We start from the raw sequence: 17,832 nt of genomic DNA, 5'->3' as shown, positions 1-17,832 counted from the left end.
TGACCCTTGGTACTCTAAACCTTGATATAGTTCCCTAATTCTGTCTACCAACCTTGTGTTTATCTGGCTATCAAGCCCAGCCCAGCCTAATGGTAATTAAATATGAAGAGTGCTTGGGGGTATGATATTGGTACGAAATGAAAATATTCAAAAACATTTCTTAAAACTAGAAATAAAAATGTTCTTTATTCAGCGTAACATGCTTCTCTATTAAACTCTTAGGGGCAGACTTTTATTCTACCTTCTAATTTCCTGCTTTAATTCTATGATCACAGGGTATCCTAAATATAAAGCAAGAATTAAAAACTTAAAGGGCTACCAAGGAAACACAGTTAAAGTGTACCAGAGATAAGACAAGGGAATGGTCAGAATTGTGACTGAGAAGCACAGAGACAGAGAATAGAGACAGAGACAGAGACAGAGAAAAGAAAGGGGGCAGCATGAGTGCCTTATGTAGACTCTACTGTTTAAGACAACGAGTTTGAGCGAAACCAGCCCATAAAATGTTTATTTATCAAAATACCAGAATGAAGCTTAGGCCTAGGAAGGATATGGGCATTCAAATCACATTTCAGAATGGTGAACCCTTTGGCCAAGTGAGGATGCAATTAATAACAGGACTAGTTTCATTACACTGTTGGGATGGAGATAACCCTATGAAGGCTGAAAATAAATTCTTCTAAGGCCTGATGCATTTTGCTGCCAGTGTTCTCAAAAAAGAAAATTGTATGGATGAGAATAAAGGCTTAAAAAGAAAAAAGAGCACAAATGTCTCAGATTTCTTTTTCATAAAGGGGTTTACTCTTTTAAAGCCAAATACTTAAGTTCTCTTCTTTCCTATCCTCATTTTATAAAAGGGAACTGAACTATGACCAGTTGTTATCATTTACTGCCAAAAGCAATTTTTGGATCAGAAAATATTATTACAGTTTGATCCCAGAAGTTTTAAAAACAGATTAGAGAATGTTCTTCACTTTGAGTCCATGACATGAGACGAATGGAACAAAGTCTCTGCTTGCCTACCCTGAGCATTTGAAATGAGCAGATGAATTAGAAAAAGGCACACATTCCTCTGGGCACATGGGGCACATGCCTTGGAGATTAGAACACAGACCAGTATTTAGCCACCCCTTGCCACCTCAGCCAGGCGCTTTTGTGTAGTGTGTAATAAACTCTACAGCTGTATACAACAAACCTCTCCCATCCCACCGTTAGAAATGTTATTTTAATAAAGGAGTTAGTTTGATTCCGTGAGTCAGTACTTTCTAGCCCGCTGTGTCTCTGTATCTGATCAACAATCCCCAATTTCCAAACTATCTAAGCTGTCAAAATAATTCATTCCCTGGCAATGACTTTCAATGGTTTGATACTGAACCACTTACCTGAATCCTTCCCTGCCTCAAACTTCAGCCTGGCTAACAACTTCACTGCCCGCTCTACTCTTCTCACCTTGCTGCCTGGAGGGGTGCACATGATAACCTCGTTAAGAACTAGGCCTCCCTGCCCAGCTACCCGGCTCTCATGGCCTCGGCTCTGCAGGGGCAGCCCATTAGCTCAGCCAAGTCCCTGAGCTTCTCCTTTACCCAAGAAAGGCATCTTTTATGAGATTCTTCCCACCTACCTCACCCAGCTCTGCAGAGTAGACCCAGAAAGGCTCTCTCTAGGGCTACCAGGAAATAAGTCATAAAATCTTATTGGTATCTTTAAGTGAATTTGTGTTAGCATCTCTGACAAGGTAAAAGCCAGTACTAGTAAATAGGCTGGGTTTGAGTACTGAGAATGAGTTGTATATATAGTAACAGACACCCGTCATGTTAATTAGAATATTTAACACAAAGGCAGGAAATAGTATAAAATAACTTACATAAATAGGTAGATTCTGCCCACTTAGGATAACATTCATAGAGCACTATGACATGTAACTAACTGAGGGGGAAAACAATGCAAAGATGCATGAAAGAATGAGTGTATTTTTCATGCGAAAACTTGGGATACGTGGTCTGACAAGTATATGTCAGTGGAATAGAACATCAGAAAGTAGAACTCTCCTAAAAGTTAAGGAACATAGTCAATGAAAATATAAGATTATTCAAAATTGCAAAGAGTTGCTAACATATGGGAGATAGACAGAAATGTTCTAAAGGATAACCAACGATATGAAGCAGAATAAGAGCAGTTTCCCTGGGTTATGTACATGGCAAAGACCAAAAGGTTTAATAACACCTGAGTCAGCCAGTATGTTGGAAATGGGCTCTCCCATACATTTTTGATGGGAATTTAAATTAACATAATCTTTATGAAGGGCAATTTGTCCTCCAAAGTAAAATTTTTTTAATTTATATATTGACTCAGCAACTTCCCAGGATTTACATCTTACAGATACAGACCTACTTGTGTGGAATTTTGTATACATAAGGATATCCACTGCAGTAATGTCGGTAACAAAGAACAATTATCCCCACCATCAGGGGACTGGTTAAAAATTACGAGCTGCTATGTAGCCAATAAAAAGAATGAGGAAGCCCTAATGTACTGATATGGAAGAATATCCAAAATCTATTAAGTGAAAAAAAAAAAAGCAAACTAGAACAGCGTGTCTAATATGCTACCATCAATATACACTCACACAGATACACATACTTCTAACAGGGATACAAAAGAAAGCGGCAATAGTAACTGCCTCTCAGGAGGGCAAAGACCCTTCTTTTCACCACAGTCTTTTGTACTTTGTCTATTTTACACTATGTGCATATATTACCTAATCAAAAGATAAAAACAGTCAAAAAGGCCAGGAATATATATGTATATAGTGCGTAGGAAAAAAGAGACAATCTCGGGCAGCAGTGGTCATCAAAGCTTTCCCACAGAAGGCACTGTAGTGCAATCAGCCTGACGGGGAGTGGCTACGTGAGGCTGCAGAGGTTTCCAGGAGGACAGACTGGAGAGGCAGAAAGGAACGAGAGGAAACCATTTTTTCTCTGCAAAGAGAAGGTGGATCAGAAAGAGAGACTAACAGTATACAGACACTGAATGCTACCCCCTTTCCCACACTCCTTCTATAGTACTTCTCTCTGAATAGGTCATGTGTGTGATTATATAATATAATCCATTCAGTTACTGAATGTCTACTATGAGCCAGGAACTATGCTAGATGCTGAGGACATGAAAATTGATGAGACTCAGTCTGTGATCTCAGTAAGCTCTCTATCTGATGAAACTGCAAGTCATAGAGGAGAAGAATTCCATAGAGAAAAACCTGATTAGCATGTATCGAAGAGCAATCATCTATCCATTCTACATCATGCGGTGATAATAATGCTGGTGATGAAAACAACAGCTAACACATATAACATTTATGGTGTGCAAAACACTGTTCTAAGTGACTTTCATATATTAATTCATTTAATCTTCACAACAACCCTATGAAGTGGATATACTCTTAGTATACCATTTTAAAAGACAGAGAAACTGAGGCACAAAGAGTTTTTTTTGTTTTTAACTTATCCATAGTTACACAGTTACTGAGGGGCTAAACCCAGACTTGAACTCAAAAAGTGTGACTCTAGAACTAAGCTATGAACTACTATTAGCGAACCTGAAAGAATAAGTGCCAATCTCAGAACAATAATATGATCTCACAAATATCTGCATAGGACTTTGCAGTTTACAAAATACTTTCATGTGTTATCTCATTTTCAATATATAGTAGCCCTGTGATACATTCTCTTTGAAATGAAAACACATTCCAGCTATTAAAATAAATGAAATAATAAAAGCTACTATAAATTCTCAAAAGTCTCATCACTGAAAATAACTGTGGTAGTAGGAAAATTTCAAAAAATTCTATACGAATTCATCACATCGTAAGGTTCAAGTTAGTATTAGTCAAGCATCACTGCTTTCATAGGACAAGGCAATGAGAGACTAGACAATGGGATTTATGTATTTTAAATGCCATTTAAACAGTGAAATACTGGCTCTGGTTTACTAAAATAATGATTCTTAGACTCTATTGTTAATTATACAGTTATGTTGACCACTTTGGCATATATTTAGATATTGTACTATTCAATTAGCATTAAATGAAATGCATTTTTTCTTTTTTTTTTTCTTTTGCGGTACGCGGGCCTCTCACTGTTGTGGTCTCTCCTGTTGCGGAGCACAGGCTCCGGACGTGCAGGCTCAGCGGCCATGGCTCATGGGCCTAGCCGCTCCGCGGCATGTGGGATCTTCCCGGACCGGAGCACGAACCTGCGTCCCCTGCATCAGCAGGCGGACTCTCAACCACTGCGCCACCAGGGAAGCCCATGAAATGCATTTTTTAACATGGCGGGATTCTGACTTAGAGGCCTTCAGTCATAACCCCAAAAAAATGCATTTTAATCAATCCTCCTCAAAATAGTTTAAATTGTTTAAATAGAAGAAACTAGAACAGAAAGTTTGAAAAGCAAATTTACTTGTCAAATTTAGGAAAGGAAATTCCCAATTAATTTCTACCAACTTAGCTCTTAAATAGATCCAGACATGCTTGTAGGAAGTACCAGTCCCCTTTACTCAATGGGGGTTTCCTTACTTTTGTTAATTTTGGATTTCCTTGTCAGCAGGGACACACGATATTTATTTCTACTTTTCCAATCAACATATAAGTAAAGTGAGCACTACTCAGTGAAAATGAAGTGTGCATAGCCCTTATAAAGTAAAATAGATATTCTCTACTCAGTTTTCCAACCAAGGTACACAAATATCGGATGAAAGAAAATTAAGCCTCGACACAACTGGAGGAAAAAAAAATTGCCAGCCATCTTCCCAGCACAATGTTTTCTACAGGGTCTTTCTACAGTATTATCGCATGCTCTTTAATATTCGCCACTTTAAAAGGCTCTCTTTAATTAAATAATTACTTTCTTGGGAAAACACAACTCAATCCTAAATTGAATAGGATTCTCACCTCTCCACTTAAATTCTACCTCTTCTTCAAAGTCTTGTTCAAAACTCATTTTCTCTATGAAGCCATCACCCTCTGGTTTCAAAGCTCTCTCCCTTCTCAGGTGTTAATTATATGAATCACATATCCTGGCATTTGATCGTTTGCCTCCTATTCTTTTTCTAACTCGGCAGCACTCAGTTTATATTTCTCTCATGGCACTTATTACTTTGCTTTGAATCACAGTGATTTTAAGTATCTGTTTCTCTGCTCCACTAAAAGGACAAAGTCACAGCCAGCTGTGTGCACTAACTTTGATTAAAGCCCAGTCCTCGACACATCAATAATAAATGCTTGTTGGATTGAATGGATATAAATTTTGCCCATTTTGTAAGAATACAAACTTCTTGAAACAAAAGAATATGCCACATTTCTTTTTTCTCTATTCCTAGATACCTGGCCTAATGCCAGGCACTAAATAGTCATTTTTGAATATAAATTTGTTGAATGTATAATCAACATATGCCACGTAAGTAAACCAGTTGTAATTAAATTTTACTTATGCTAAATTATCTCTTCAGTTGCTTTGATATCTGAATAAACACGTCCCTGATCAAAGGGATGACTCAAAAAAGTGAGGTTACTTCAATTACCCCTTATTTTGAGGGTTGCATATTGAGAAGAGAGGTTAGTAACACACACACACACACACACACACACACACACACATACACACACACACACACACACACACACAGTGAAAACCTGGCCACAGTACTTTCTATCTCCTCCCATTAAGAAGCAGTGTCCACTCTCCCATCCCTTGAATCTGGGCTGCCTGGCGACTGCTTTGACTAATAGCCTAGCAAAAGTTACACTGTGCAATTTCCAAGTGGAGACCTCAAGAGATCCTCTGCTTCTGCTCTTATCTCCCTTCTACCACTCTGTGGACAAACCTGAACTAATCTGCGGGAGGGTGAGACTGCATGAAGCAGGGACAAGCTGTGCTGACTGAGGGTGCCCTAGACCAAGAAGCCCCAAGTCAACCAGGCAGCTGGCCGCAGCTGTGTGAGTGAGCCCAGCCAGACCAGCAGCAGAGTCACCTAGATAAGCCCAGTCCAAGTGGCCAATCCACAGTATCAGGATCCAAATGAACGGTTTGTCAAGTCACTAAGTTCTGGGGTGGCTCATTCCACAACTAAAGCTGACTGAGAGCTGGAAACCCAACACCACTTTTTAAAACTGAACGCTTACGTGGTGTCACAATGCCGACTGCTATTCCACAGCAGTTTTGAACTTTAGAGCCAATGCAAATCATTTTTATATGTTTAATTATAATTGAATAAAATATTCCAATTATGATTAAAGCACAATTTCTAACTAAAAAGTAATTGTGAGCTTTTTGATTGATTTTAAAAAATCTATTATCTAATAAATGAATACAACTCATCTCCATCCCCTCATGTACCATGAGAATTTTTTTTTTAAACTACACAATGTGTTTCTTGCTTCAAAATTGGATAAAAATCTTTATTTTTAAACACCCCTATCTGGGAGGGGCAAAAGAAGCAGTGAAGTAAACTCTTAATCAATACTACCAACAAGAAGGAAAAACACAGAAAATCAAAAGCAATGGCTAATTCTGCCCCCCAATCTTATTAGATTATGGAATTTAGTTTATGAATTTTGAAATACAAAAAATATGAATAATTTTCGGTCTAGGACTGAGAAGTTTGTGCATCCTTGTTAACAGGAAATTCAACTAAAGTAAGAAAATGATACCAAGAAGAGACACTCTTTCTCCCTTTAATGTTTTTGGCCCATGTGCCCCTTGGTCCTCCTCTCAGCCACCCGAGCATCCCTTGCTGGCTCCTCCTTTTCTTCCACTCCTTGACTCTCTTGGACTCCTCCCCCTGCATGGGTCACCTACTCCCACAGCTCCAGCTGTTGCTCAGGAACGTGTGAAGAGCCTCTCTCCTCCTCTCCTTAGCCCCGGTCTAACACCAGCGCTTTCCTCATTTCCAACCATTTGTTGAAGATCTATGCCAAAACCTAGGCCCTTAAACTCAATATACTTGACAATTGAGTCTTCCTCCCCACCTGAAGACCAGCTCTTCCATGAGACATCTTGCTGCTTTTCATGGTATTATCTTTTCCCCAGTTACCCAAACCAGAAACCTCAGAGCCATCTTCAACTCCTTATTCTCTTACGTCTATTATTGTTTTAAACGAGTGGACAAGTCCTAAAGATTTTACTTCCACTACACCTCCTGCGTTCGACATCTTTTCCAATTGCCCCAATGTAATTCAGAATGTCATCAGGGGGCTTCCCTGGTGGCTCAGTGGTTAAGAATCTGCCTGCCAATGCAGGGGACATGGGTTCGGGCCCTGGTCCGGGAAGATCCCACATGCCGCGGAGCAACTAAGCCCATGCGCCACAACTACTGAGCCTGCGCTCTAGAGCCCATACCACTGAAGCCTGCACTCCGTAACAAGAGAAGCCACCACAATGAGAAGGCCGCGCTCCGCAACAAAGAGTAGCCCCCGCTCACCGCAACTAGAGAAAGCCCGTGCACAGCAATGAAGACCCAACGCAGCCAAAAAAAAAGAAAGAAAAAAGAATGTCATCAGTACCGAACTGGACCACTGTAACAAGACCTCTTCCCACCCCAATTTACCCTATATACCACAGCCAGACTTATCTTCTTACAGTTTGAATACAATCAGATGGCTCACCTAATGAAAAACTGAATGCGCCTAACCCTAACCCTAACCCATGGCTTACTAATTAAACTATCCTATTTAAGGCAACAAGTAACTCCATAAATGGGCCCCAACTTACCCTTGTAATCTTATGTCCCAGGTACTTATGCTCTAACTGGATTACTTGCTGGTAATCATGTCCTGTGCCTTTTTCCACTTCTGTTCATGGCTTACAGTATTTTCCTACCCAGTAATGGTAATCACAATACATATGCAATATTTATACTGCTTTAAAATTTAATATTATATTATAAAGCATTTTCTTAACGTTTCATTTTTTAGATGAGTGATTTCCTCAAATCTCTTGATGGGTTCCAAGTTTTCCTACTGAATATCACTGAGAAATATCTTTGTATAAAAGAATTTGCTTTGGGGGGTTATTTTATTAGAATTAATTCCCCGAAGTACAATTACCAGAGAAACGTTTTAAAGAGTCTCACTATATATTCTGTACCTTTAATATTCAGTTGATTATAGTTATCTTAAATTATTATTGTATTATCAAAGCTTAAGCTTGATCCTCTCATAACTACATTGTTGGTATTTATAACCTATAATTTTAACACGCTTCTCCCAACCTTCTGCCCCTTCGGGGCCTCCACCTCTCCTCCAACTTCAAACTCTAGTCTCCAGCTCGTGCAATTACCAGAATTCAGCTGTAGGCCAATGGCCATCATAGCAAAACCAGAATAGCTTATTGCTTCTCAAAGCCTGGAATTCTGAAAACATAATAATATACTTTCTATTTTTAGAGGTGGGGTCCTGGGGGAACTTGCTATTCAAGTCAAATGAGTCAGTCAAGAGGAGAAAGTTAATATATTTCAGTCAGTTTGTCTGTGCTGGCATGCACCATCGCCTAAAGCAGTGAACACAGAATATTTTATTTTAAAGGACAGTATGCATACACGTTCAAATATCAGAGTATAAATAGGATATTTCAGTATTGGTTGCCATTTTGCACACTATTTAAACAAAACAATCAGCCTATTTCAAAGCCGCTATAAACTTTACTTCAAATTCCTCTCTTGCCAAATAATCTCACATGCTAACCTTCCTAATCTTTGCTATTAGATATCCCTCTCCAGATTAAAGCTTCTTAAAGGTCTCACATGATACCTGTGCACTTACTCTGCCGTGGGGAAGACTCCAAGAAGTCAGTGATATCTGTATTAAGGCAGAAGGGTAGACTCTGTTGTAACCAAGTGAAGGGAGAGGTGGATCATAAGCAGAATATTCCATGAAGAGATCTAGTAAATGTGAAGGTCTGGAGGTGAAAGAGAACACAATACTTTCTGGGGACTGCAAGTGTTGGGATCAAAGGGCATAGAGGAAAGTGGTGAAAAAGTAGAACAAAACAAAACAAAACAAAACAACCTGGTTGCAAAAAGGGCCTTTATTCTAGGAGGGTTGGGGGAGCCTCTGAAAGACCACATGGTGGACAACCATGACCAGATCTACACTTTACAACGATCAATCACTCTGGCAGAAACTGACAAGAGGCCAGTCTGGAGCAGGGAGCACATAGGCTGAGAGTAAAATGGGAAATTGAGCAGTAGTAGCAGTGAGAGCAGAAAGAAATGGAGAAGGGCTTGGTAGAGGGTTCTAGGAATGGGACTAGATAGCACATCTTCTTAACTGGCTGAAAATTCTTACTCATCTCTTTGTAGGAATAATTTTCTGCTTCTACTTTTGGTTAATGTAAAATAAAGCCACTGTCCTCTAAAGCAGAAGGAAAATATACCTAAATAAGCAACTACTATATTTTCTTGACTCTATACTACTATCGAATGTAAGAAGCATCATCAACTTAATGTTTTATGTGTGGGTGGAAAAGTCAATGCTATCACATGAACAGGAGAGATGGAGGTTACTAAGCCTGATGGTTGGGGGAAGGAATTAAAAATTCTTGAGTCTAACTTGTAAGTTTCCTGCTTTATGCAGTTGAAGTCAATGAATAGTATCCCCCCCTAGGGAAAGAGGAAGGAAGTACCTTCTACCAGTAAGCAGCCAATGGTCAAACTGGGCAAGGAAGGTTGCCAGAAAGTCTGGGAACACCTCCAGCCAATTGGCAGCCACACTTTGTACTTAGAGCATGGTTGTTGCCCAGATCTACCAAAGCAACCTTGATGAAAAGGGACACAACACCTTACTCTGTCCTCTCATTCCCAGGACTAGTGTGCATCACAGGATCTGTCATGGAATATCTGTCCCACGGAGGGGAAAAAAGCTTCCATAAACTAAGTTTTAACCCCACTTTGCAATCCTTCAATCATTCCCCAAATATACATGAAGCACTGGTTCCATGCCAGGTGCTGTCCTAGGCGCTGCGGACAGTGCCAATCACCGTGGACAAGTGCTGCTCTGGCTCAGGTGACATTCCAACCAAATGCAAACTGCATGATGAAGACTAAGCACCCCATACTAAAGAAAACTGATTAATTTATCTGACCTGGAAAACTTTATTATTTTATTTTAAAAAATAGACTGATTACATTTATTTTGGAAAGCTCTACTCAGTGCCTTTCATCAACCCCCTCCACCCCACTCTCATTTCCTCTCCAGGTTCTTTGAGTCAAGTCCTAGGACCCTGTGATCTCAAGTGACCAGTATCCTTTTTCTCTCACTCCCAAGACATTAATTACTTGCCTGTGGTCCTGCTGCCTAGCCCAGTGTTCTGCGTAACAGAGGTGCTAGTTCACTAAAAAATATAATTTGAAATAAGTCAGCAGGTGATTAAAAAAAAAAAAAGCTAAATAGCCAGGTTCAAACACAAAGCAGATCCTCTGCAGTTAAACATAGAGTGTACCTGTAAGAGAATCCCTAATATAGTAAAGACTCATGCAGGACACAGTCATAATAGCTGCAGCTCCTTTTCATCTGCTCCATTACGTCCACTCACGATGAATACATTTCACCAGACGCAGCATGGTTCATTATGTGACTAGGGCTGTTCCTGACACTTCACTCCCTGCCTCCCTAACAAGAAAAGGTTGCCAAAACCAATATTGTACTGAAAAATGATTTGTTACCTTATCAACATTTTTCTGTTCACACCCTTGTCAATGACAGAACATTCCTTAACTACTTGACAGCCTATTTTATCCTTCATTACAATCTCTTAACACTTTTACGAAATGACTAAAACACTCTGAGCTTGTTTCCTTGCACTTGAGGATTTATGCCAACTGCTAATGATGTATAAAATGTATAACTTTGGAAATAGAAATTATTAAAGTTATGCCTTTAAGCAAGTTAAAAAAAGATTAGGAAATTAATATTTGGGGAGTATATTACAGTTTATAAAACACTTTCACTTTTCATTTAAAAATATCTGGTTTAATCCCTATACAACTCTGTGGGCTAGGAAGCATTATTATTATTATGTGACCTACACTTTACAGAAATGTAAAATTCTATTGATTTGATCAAAAATACAAACTATTATTTGGTTGAGCCAGAATCTGAATGTATATTTTCTGATTCCAAATTCCAGGATCTTTCTATGGGTTGGACAGTCTCTGCCCTTAACATTGTTATCAGTGGAGCTGATTAAATACATGACTTTAAAAAGTTATCAAGAAAAAAGGATTTCATGACTAATATTAACAAATACAAGGCAAATAACTCTGAAGGACAATTCTTGAATATAACAAAAATATGAAAATATGATCGTTAAGGCTATCAAATTACACATATGAATCGACAACTTCTTTTTAGAGCTATTAAGATGTGTACCGCATTCCACCTAAACTCTGTAAAGTGAGTAGATGCTAACTAGGTGCCAAAGACCAGAATGTAAGCTCCATAAGCACAGGGACTTGTCTATTTCCTTCACTGTTACATTCCCATCACACTCAATAAACACTGGTTGAACGAATGAATGTGAAGTACAACATGGAGTACAAAACTGAGGCTCTGAGATAGAGAATTATAGTTTCCATTCAAACCCAAGACACCAAGTACACTTTAATTTATTAGATAATTGCTGAGTAATTTATATGTGCCTATGTCTATGCTGTGTATTTTTGGATCTTCCCTTTTAGACAACAAGCTACATGAGATCTGGAATTAGAAGTCAGATTTGTGTCCTCTACAATGCCTAGCTAAACAACCTTTGGTAGATCATTTTCAACCTTGATTGTACATCAGCATCGCCTGGAGGACTTAAAAAAAAAATGCCTGGAGTCCCATCAGACACCAGCTAAATCTGTAACTCTGGGGGGTGGTGACTGAGCTCTAATTTTATTTTTAAGGTGCACAGCTGATACTGATATACAGTGATGGGTAAGTGCCACTACTGCAAACTAATGGTCCTCAAACTCTGGCTTAGTGGAGAATCACCTGGAGGGCTTGTTAAACTTCAGCCCCATCCCCAGAGTTCCCAATTCAGTAGCTCTTGAGTGCACCTGAAAATCTGTGTTTTTAATAAGTTTCCAGGTGATGTTGACGCTGCTGGTGTGGGAACAGACTTTGAGAACCACTGCCACAAACTATGATGATTCTTGAATGAATTAAAGGATAAATGTTCGAGATACATGAATAGAAAAACACGAACGTTATATGAAAAATTTAAATATAAAAAATGAACTTCATGCTCAATATCACTGGTCATTAGAAAAACATAAATTAAATTCACAATGAGATAACATTACATACTTATTAGAATGGCTAAAATTAAAACCAAAGTAACCCAAGTGCTGGTGAGGGGGCACAGCAGCTACAACTCTCATACATTGAGAGAGGAACGCAGGAGGGTATCATATTGGAAAACAGTCTGTCAGTTTCTTTTTTAAAGTTTCTAAAACTTTATTAAGTGAGAGCTGAAGTCTAATGAAGATAAGATACAGTAAGTCATCCTTAGATACTTAAAATGTGTTAAAGTAAAATATATTGAGTGAACTTTCAGATACAATTGAAGAAATATTGTCAGTAATCTTTGTGTTAAAAAAAATCCTGGATATAGAGAGAGGTGTTGGGTGACTTCAGATTTACCAATGTCACCATAATATTTTTTCAAAAGGGGATGAAAAAAAAGTTGTGATATTAAATATTGCCAAATTTCACATCAGTCCCCAGGAAAATTCTACAAAGGACTGTGAAAAAGATGATTTAATAAATCACTTAAGAAGCTGATCATCAATATAAACAAACATACAGGCATAAGGAATAAATTCTCATGGACTAACGTAATAAGATAGGATTACTGACTAGAGCAAAAGAAACTTACAAATACTGGGAAAGTATCTTAATTTTCAGTAATTCATGTAAGTATTGTAGGGGAGGAAAACTTTTCTTCTTCCCTTCTAGGTTCTTTGACTGGTCTAATAACTAAGTTGACATAAGACAGATTAGCAGGAGAAAAACAAATTTAATTTTGTATGTACGGAATCTATAAAAATAAGACTCAAAGAAGTCACCCAAGCAGGCAGCTTTTATACCTTTTAGACAAGGAAACAATAGATCTGTGAGAAAATGACAAGTAAAAGGAGTTTGGGCTTGGGGTAGCAAGTTAGTGAAGGAGTAACAAGGTGTTTTTACACAACTTTCTTGGCCCTAAATTCCCTATCTCTGGTGAGAAGGATGCCTTCTACCTCTGGTATAGGGAGGGTACCCTTCAAGTGGGAGATTTATTTCCTGCTTCCAGGGAGGGGCAAAGGAAGTCAGCGTGTCCATCTTCCCCTGGTTGTTTCTTAAGTAACTTTAATTTAAAATAATCAATGGAATATTACTCAGCCACAAAAAAAGAACAAAATAATGCCACCTGCAGCAACATGGATGGACCCAGACATCTTCATACTAAGTAAAGCAAGTCAGACAGAGAAAGACAAACATCATACAATACCACTCATATGTGGAATCTAATTTTTAAAAAAATGATACAAATGAACTTATTTACAAAACAGAAACAGTCTGTCAGTTTCTTATAAGTTAAATGCATACTCACCATAGGAGCCAGCAGTCCCATGCCTGGATATTTATCTAAGAGAAATTAAAACTTATATTCACATAAAAGCCTGTACGTGAATGCTTATAACAGCTTTATTCATAATGGCCCCAAGCTGGAAACCACTGAAATGTCCTTCAACTGATGACTGGATAGATGAACAGATGAACTATGGTACATCTATATGATGGAATACTACTCAGCAACGCAACGCAACAACAAACTGTGGACGAAACTCAAATGCATTCTGCTCGGTGAAAAAAAGCCACTTACAAGGCTACACCCTGTATGATTCCATGTATGCAACATTCAGGAAAAGTAAAAACTACATGGAGAAAAGAAAAAAAAAAAACAAAGAACAGTGGTTGCCAGGGGCTGGGCTGGGGTGGGTGTCAACTACAGATGGGTACACATTATATACTAATCTAACGACTATAACACGTCAATCTTCCAGCCTCAGGGACTATTAACTTGACAGGACAAGACAATTCTTTTCTTAAGCATTATGTGCATCGTCCCTAGGACATTTACTCCTATTCTCGGTCGGGCTGCTTTCTGGGCACGGATGGCATCACACTCTCTCAAAATAAGCCACCAGGAGAGAAACACCCATAGATCACAGTCTGTTTAAACTTGCTGCTGACTCATTTCTCCCTTGATAAACTCAATCTTTCTTCCCTAATAACTTTAATTATAGTCATCTCTCATTCTAAAGCTTCCCAGTTTCCTCGGAGATGTATTTGTTATCCATGTGACCTCCTGACTGTGAGACACTGGGTAAATATGTCACCTCCAGGATTCAGTCTGCTAAAAACAGAACCTGCATTTTTCACACATTCCTCTCCCGCACGTGGATGTCTCAAAGATTAAAAGGGATGATGTATGTGCACGGGATTATTGCCGTTATGCTTGAAATACATTTCCTGGAATTTGTTCTAAACTTGTGGTGCAATAAATATCCTATTCCTCTCTCCCTAGGCACGGCAACTGTTCACACCGGAAATGGCATTCTTAGGCACTATTTACTGGGATCTGGAAAAGGAGGACTTAGTTTCAAGTCTCACTCTGTAACTTACTTTGTGACCTTGACCAAACCACTTGCCTTCTTTATCTATAAAATGGGCTTCAGCTACTACGTGTTTCTCTAGGGGCTACCTTGAAGGCAATATCAAGCACATACAAAGTACTATGTGATGCCTGAGATGAATCCTACTCCCTGATCTCTAAATGGAAGTGACTAAGCAAGAGATTCTCTCTCAGCTAGATGAAACAGATTCCATCAGTGTCATCAGAGGACATCAATGTAGATCTATAATCTGGGAGACCCAAACAAACTCTTCACTACTCAGGAGTCCTAGGACACATCAATTTTTAAAGATGCATGAAATGCTTGAGTTGAGAGAAGAGAAGAAACATGCAAGTGTTTTCAAGAGTTGGTGTGGTATATAAGGGAAAGAACATGAACTTTGGTGTCACCTAAACCTGGGTTTGAATTTCAGCACTTATGATCTTAGGGAAGTTATATTACCTCTCTTTGCATATTTTCTAATCTACAAAATGGGTACAGTTCTCTTGTAGAGTTGTGAGAAATAAACAATAATGTATATAAAGTATGCAAATACCATACCCCTTGTGAGAAATAATAATGTATATAAAGTATGCAAATTCCATACCCCTTCCAAAGGTAGGCCCTCCAACAATGCCTGTACATTATTCATTAATCCAACAAGCACTGATTAAATACCGTACGTAGTAGGCACTTTACAAAACCTGGTTATTACTTCTAATATTACTATGTTCCAAAAGGACCAGGGAAAATCTAGAGTGAAGGCGGAGCAGATGGGCATCTTTATTGTTTATTACAATGCACACGGAGAAAAGACAATTTTTCACTACCAAAGAGCTCCCTGATAGCTTAATGCCCTGACTAAAACTCTACCACAACAGAATCAATCTAATTTGAATTAATATTTTTCTTCACTAATTATTTATTTGGTACCTCAAATCTGCTTTAAGATGTAAAAATTCCTAGGAAATAACTTTATGAAACAGAAGAGAGAGGATAGTTACACCTCTTCCTAATACTCTCTCTCTACCCTTGGCATCTCCTGTCTTCTGGTTCCACTGTTTACTAGCTTTGTAACCTTGGGCATATCACTTAATCTCTCTGAAGCTGCTTCACCATTAAGACGGGAATGGTAGCACATAGCTACCACTTACATAAGTAAAGACCTACAGGAAAGAGAAACCATATGGGGTGGGAAACACAAAGAAAGCAGAAGGGAGGAGAGAGCCACAAAAGAATCAGACTGAATGACTCAAAGAGGAAGAGGGAGAGAGGCAAATACACAGAGAATGAAACATCACCATAGGGATAAATTTCACTCAAGGAGCATGAGTCCTTAGGCCAGCAATGCAATACAGCCTGAAAAAGTCAATCTCTGTTGTGAAACTTACGACTTTTTAGCATTTCTCAGCAATTAATGGTCATCCAGCAAATGAATGGTGATGGTGTCGTCAACATCAAAGAAAGAAATGAAGATGAACTGAGGGCCACAGAGATGATAAAAATGTCTAGAGAAGAGCCAGCAAACTTAAATTTGTATAAATTTACTTAAATGTTCTAAGCAATCACACTAAAAGTGAGCATCAATTCCTGAGCATTATGCTGCTATGGTATTAAAATCTATGTATTACTACATATACTATACATTTACACCAACATGTCACTATAATGGGTTATAAGCACAAAGTCATGTATGTTGTCTTTTCGGAGTAATTTAAAAAATAAAGAATTTTCAAAGACAATAAAAGTTGTTAACCTTTGCTGCTGATTTTAGATCCCTACTCTATACATGCTAATTTTCTTCCTCTTCTTTTCTTCTTTGCTGATGACACAGTATTGAAGGGAAAAGAAGTTTTATCATCAGACTACCTTAACTAGGTTCTGACCCTCTTTTTCTAGTTGAATAATTCTGTTCTGTAAATATTACCTGAGCTCTGATTAGAGGAGGAACAAAAGAAACAAAGAGATGAATAAGCAACTGTTCCTGCCTTAAAGGGTCTTGGGCTTTGGTTAACTGCCGGCCAGCAACACACGTTGTTTGGATAGACAGTTATGCTGTACAACAAAGAAATTTACAGGTTGAAGGGGATCAGGATTAAGTCAGGTTGATCAACACCTGGCGTAGTTTAAATGCATCCAACGGATTTCTAGGCACAACCCTTTTCCCTGTTAACACCACCACCTTTGTTTCTTCTTCATCTCTTTCCTTCCAGGCTTCAAAACTCACACACAACTTCCCAATCTTCAAAGATGCTAATCTTCTCTATACCTCCACTGCTCACCTGCAAGTAGGTTAGGGACTCCCATACCTGGCCCCTCACCATAAAATCTCCACCCGCTTTTCAAGAGAATCCACTGGGTTTCTACTCCACATTCCCAAATGATGTCAAATACACATTCTGGCCTTACCTTGAAGTGTGTTGAAGCAAAACCATCCCTTTCTCTGAAGAAATCATAATCTACTGTTAATTGGCCAAATTAAGGCTGATGTCCCTCGTTAAGTGCATAACAAGGCACTGAAAAATGGTATTATGAGAAGGCAAAATCAAAGATCGCAAACTGAGTTCGCACAGTGTTTTTAAAATTTAGTAACTGAAAAATAATCAGCTAAGCTTCTGGGTTTTCCAAAAGAACCTGAAGATCTGGCAACACTGGGTCCACCCTCACTCATAGCAACAAGGGACTGGCACAGGTGGCAGGGGTCTCCTTTAAATACAGCCTAAGCTCTCAAGTATATGACAGTTCTCCTGAAGACTGTTGTGACTATCAAGGATCTGTGCTATATACATTCCATGTGCCTAGACCTCAAGGAATACAGCAGTAGGCAAAACACGGAAGTGCCTACCCAATGGAACTACACTGCGGCTTTGAATAGATGCTGAAGGAAGGGGTAAGCAACCCATAAGGAACAGTAAAGTAGAGGTATTCTATTGTTCCTAAGAACTCCCTATCTAACGGGTTCCTTGAGGTGAATCCTTTTATGAAGTGAATGGCCACTCCCTATTTTATCAGTTTTGAGAGCTATAATGAGCATGTTTCAAGTGAAGGTACATAGTTATTTTGTGAACCCATATAAATACAAGATTACAGTGTAAATTCCTGTGAACCCGTATAATTACAAGATTACAGTGTAAA

General features: G+C 38.7%; 1 protein-coding gene across 2 annotated transcripts in view; it reads right to left on the bottom strand.

The window, feature by feature from the left end:
* The window catches only part of NSMCE2 (NSE2 (MMS21) homolog, SMC5-SMC6 complex SUMO ligase), a 223,843-nt gene that overhangs the window by 122,678 nt on the left and 83,333 nt on the right, over positions 1–17,832 (bottom strand). Inside the window, exon 5 of one of the 2 annotated variants that reach the window (XM_060128251.1) lies at positions 13,632–13,666. The exons of the other annotated variant lie outside the window; for it this stretch is intronic. Within the exon in view, the coding sequence (XP_059984234.1) occupies positions 13,632–13,666 (35 nt within the window). The remainder of the gene's footprint in view (positions 1–13,631; positions 13,667–17,832) is intronic. 2 annotated transcript variants of the gene reach the window in all.

Source organism: Lagenorhynchus albirostris, chromosome 17, assembly GCF_949774975.1.
Source record: "Lagenorhynchus albirostris chromosome 17, mLagAlb1.1, whole genome shotgun sequence".
Lineage (NCBI taxonomy): Eukaryota > Metazoa > Chordata > Mammalia > Artiodactyla > Delphinidae > Lagenorhynchus > Lagenorhynchus albirostris.
This window is presented reverse-complemented; position numbering and strand designations above follow the sequence as displayed.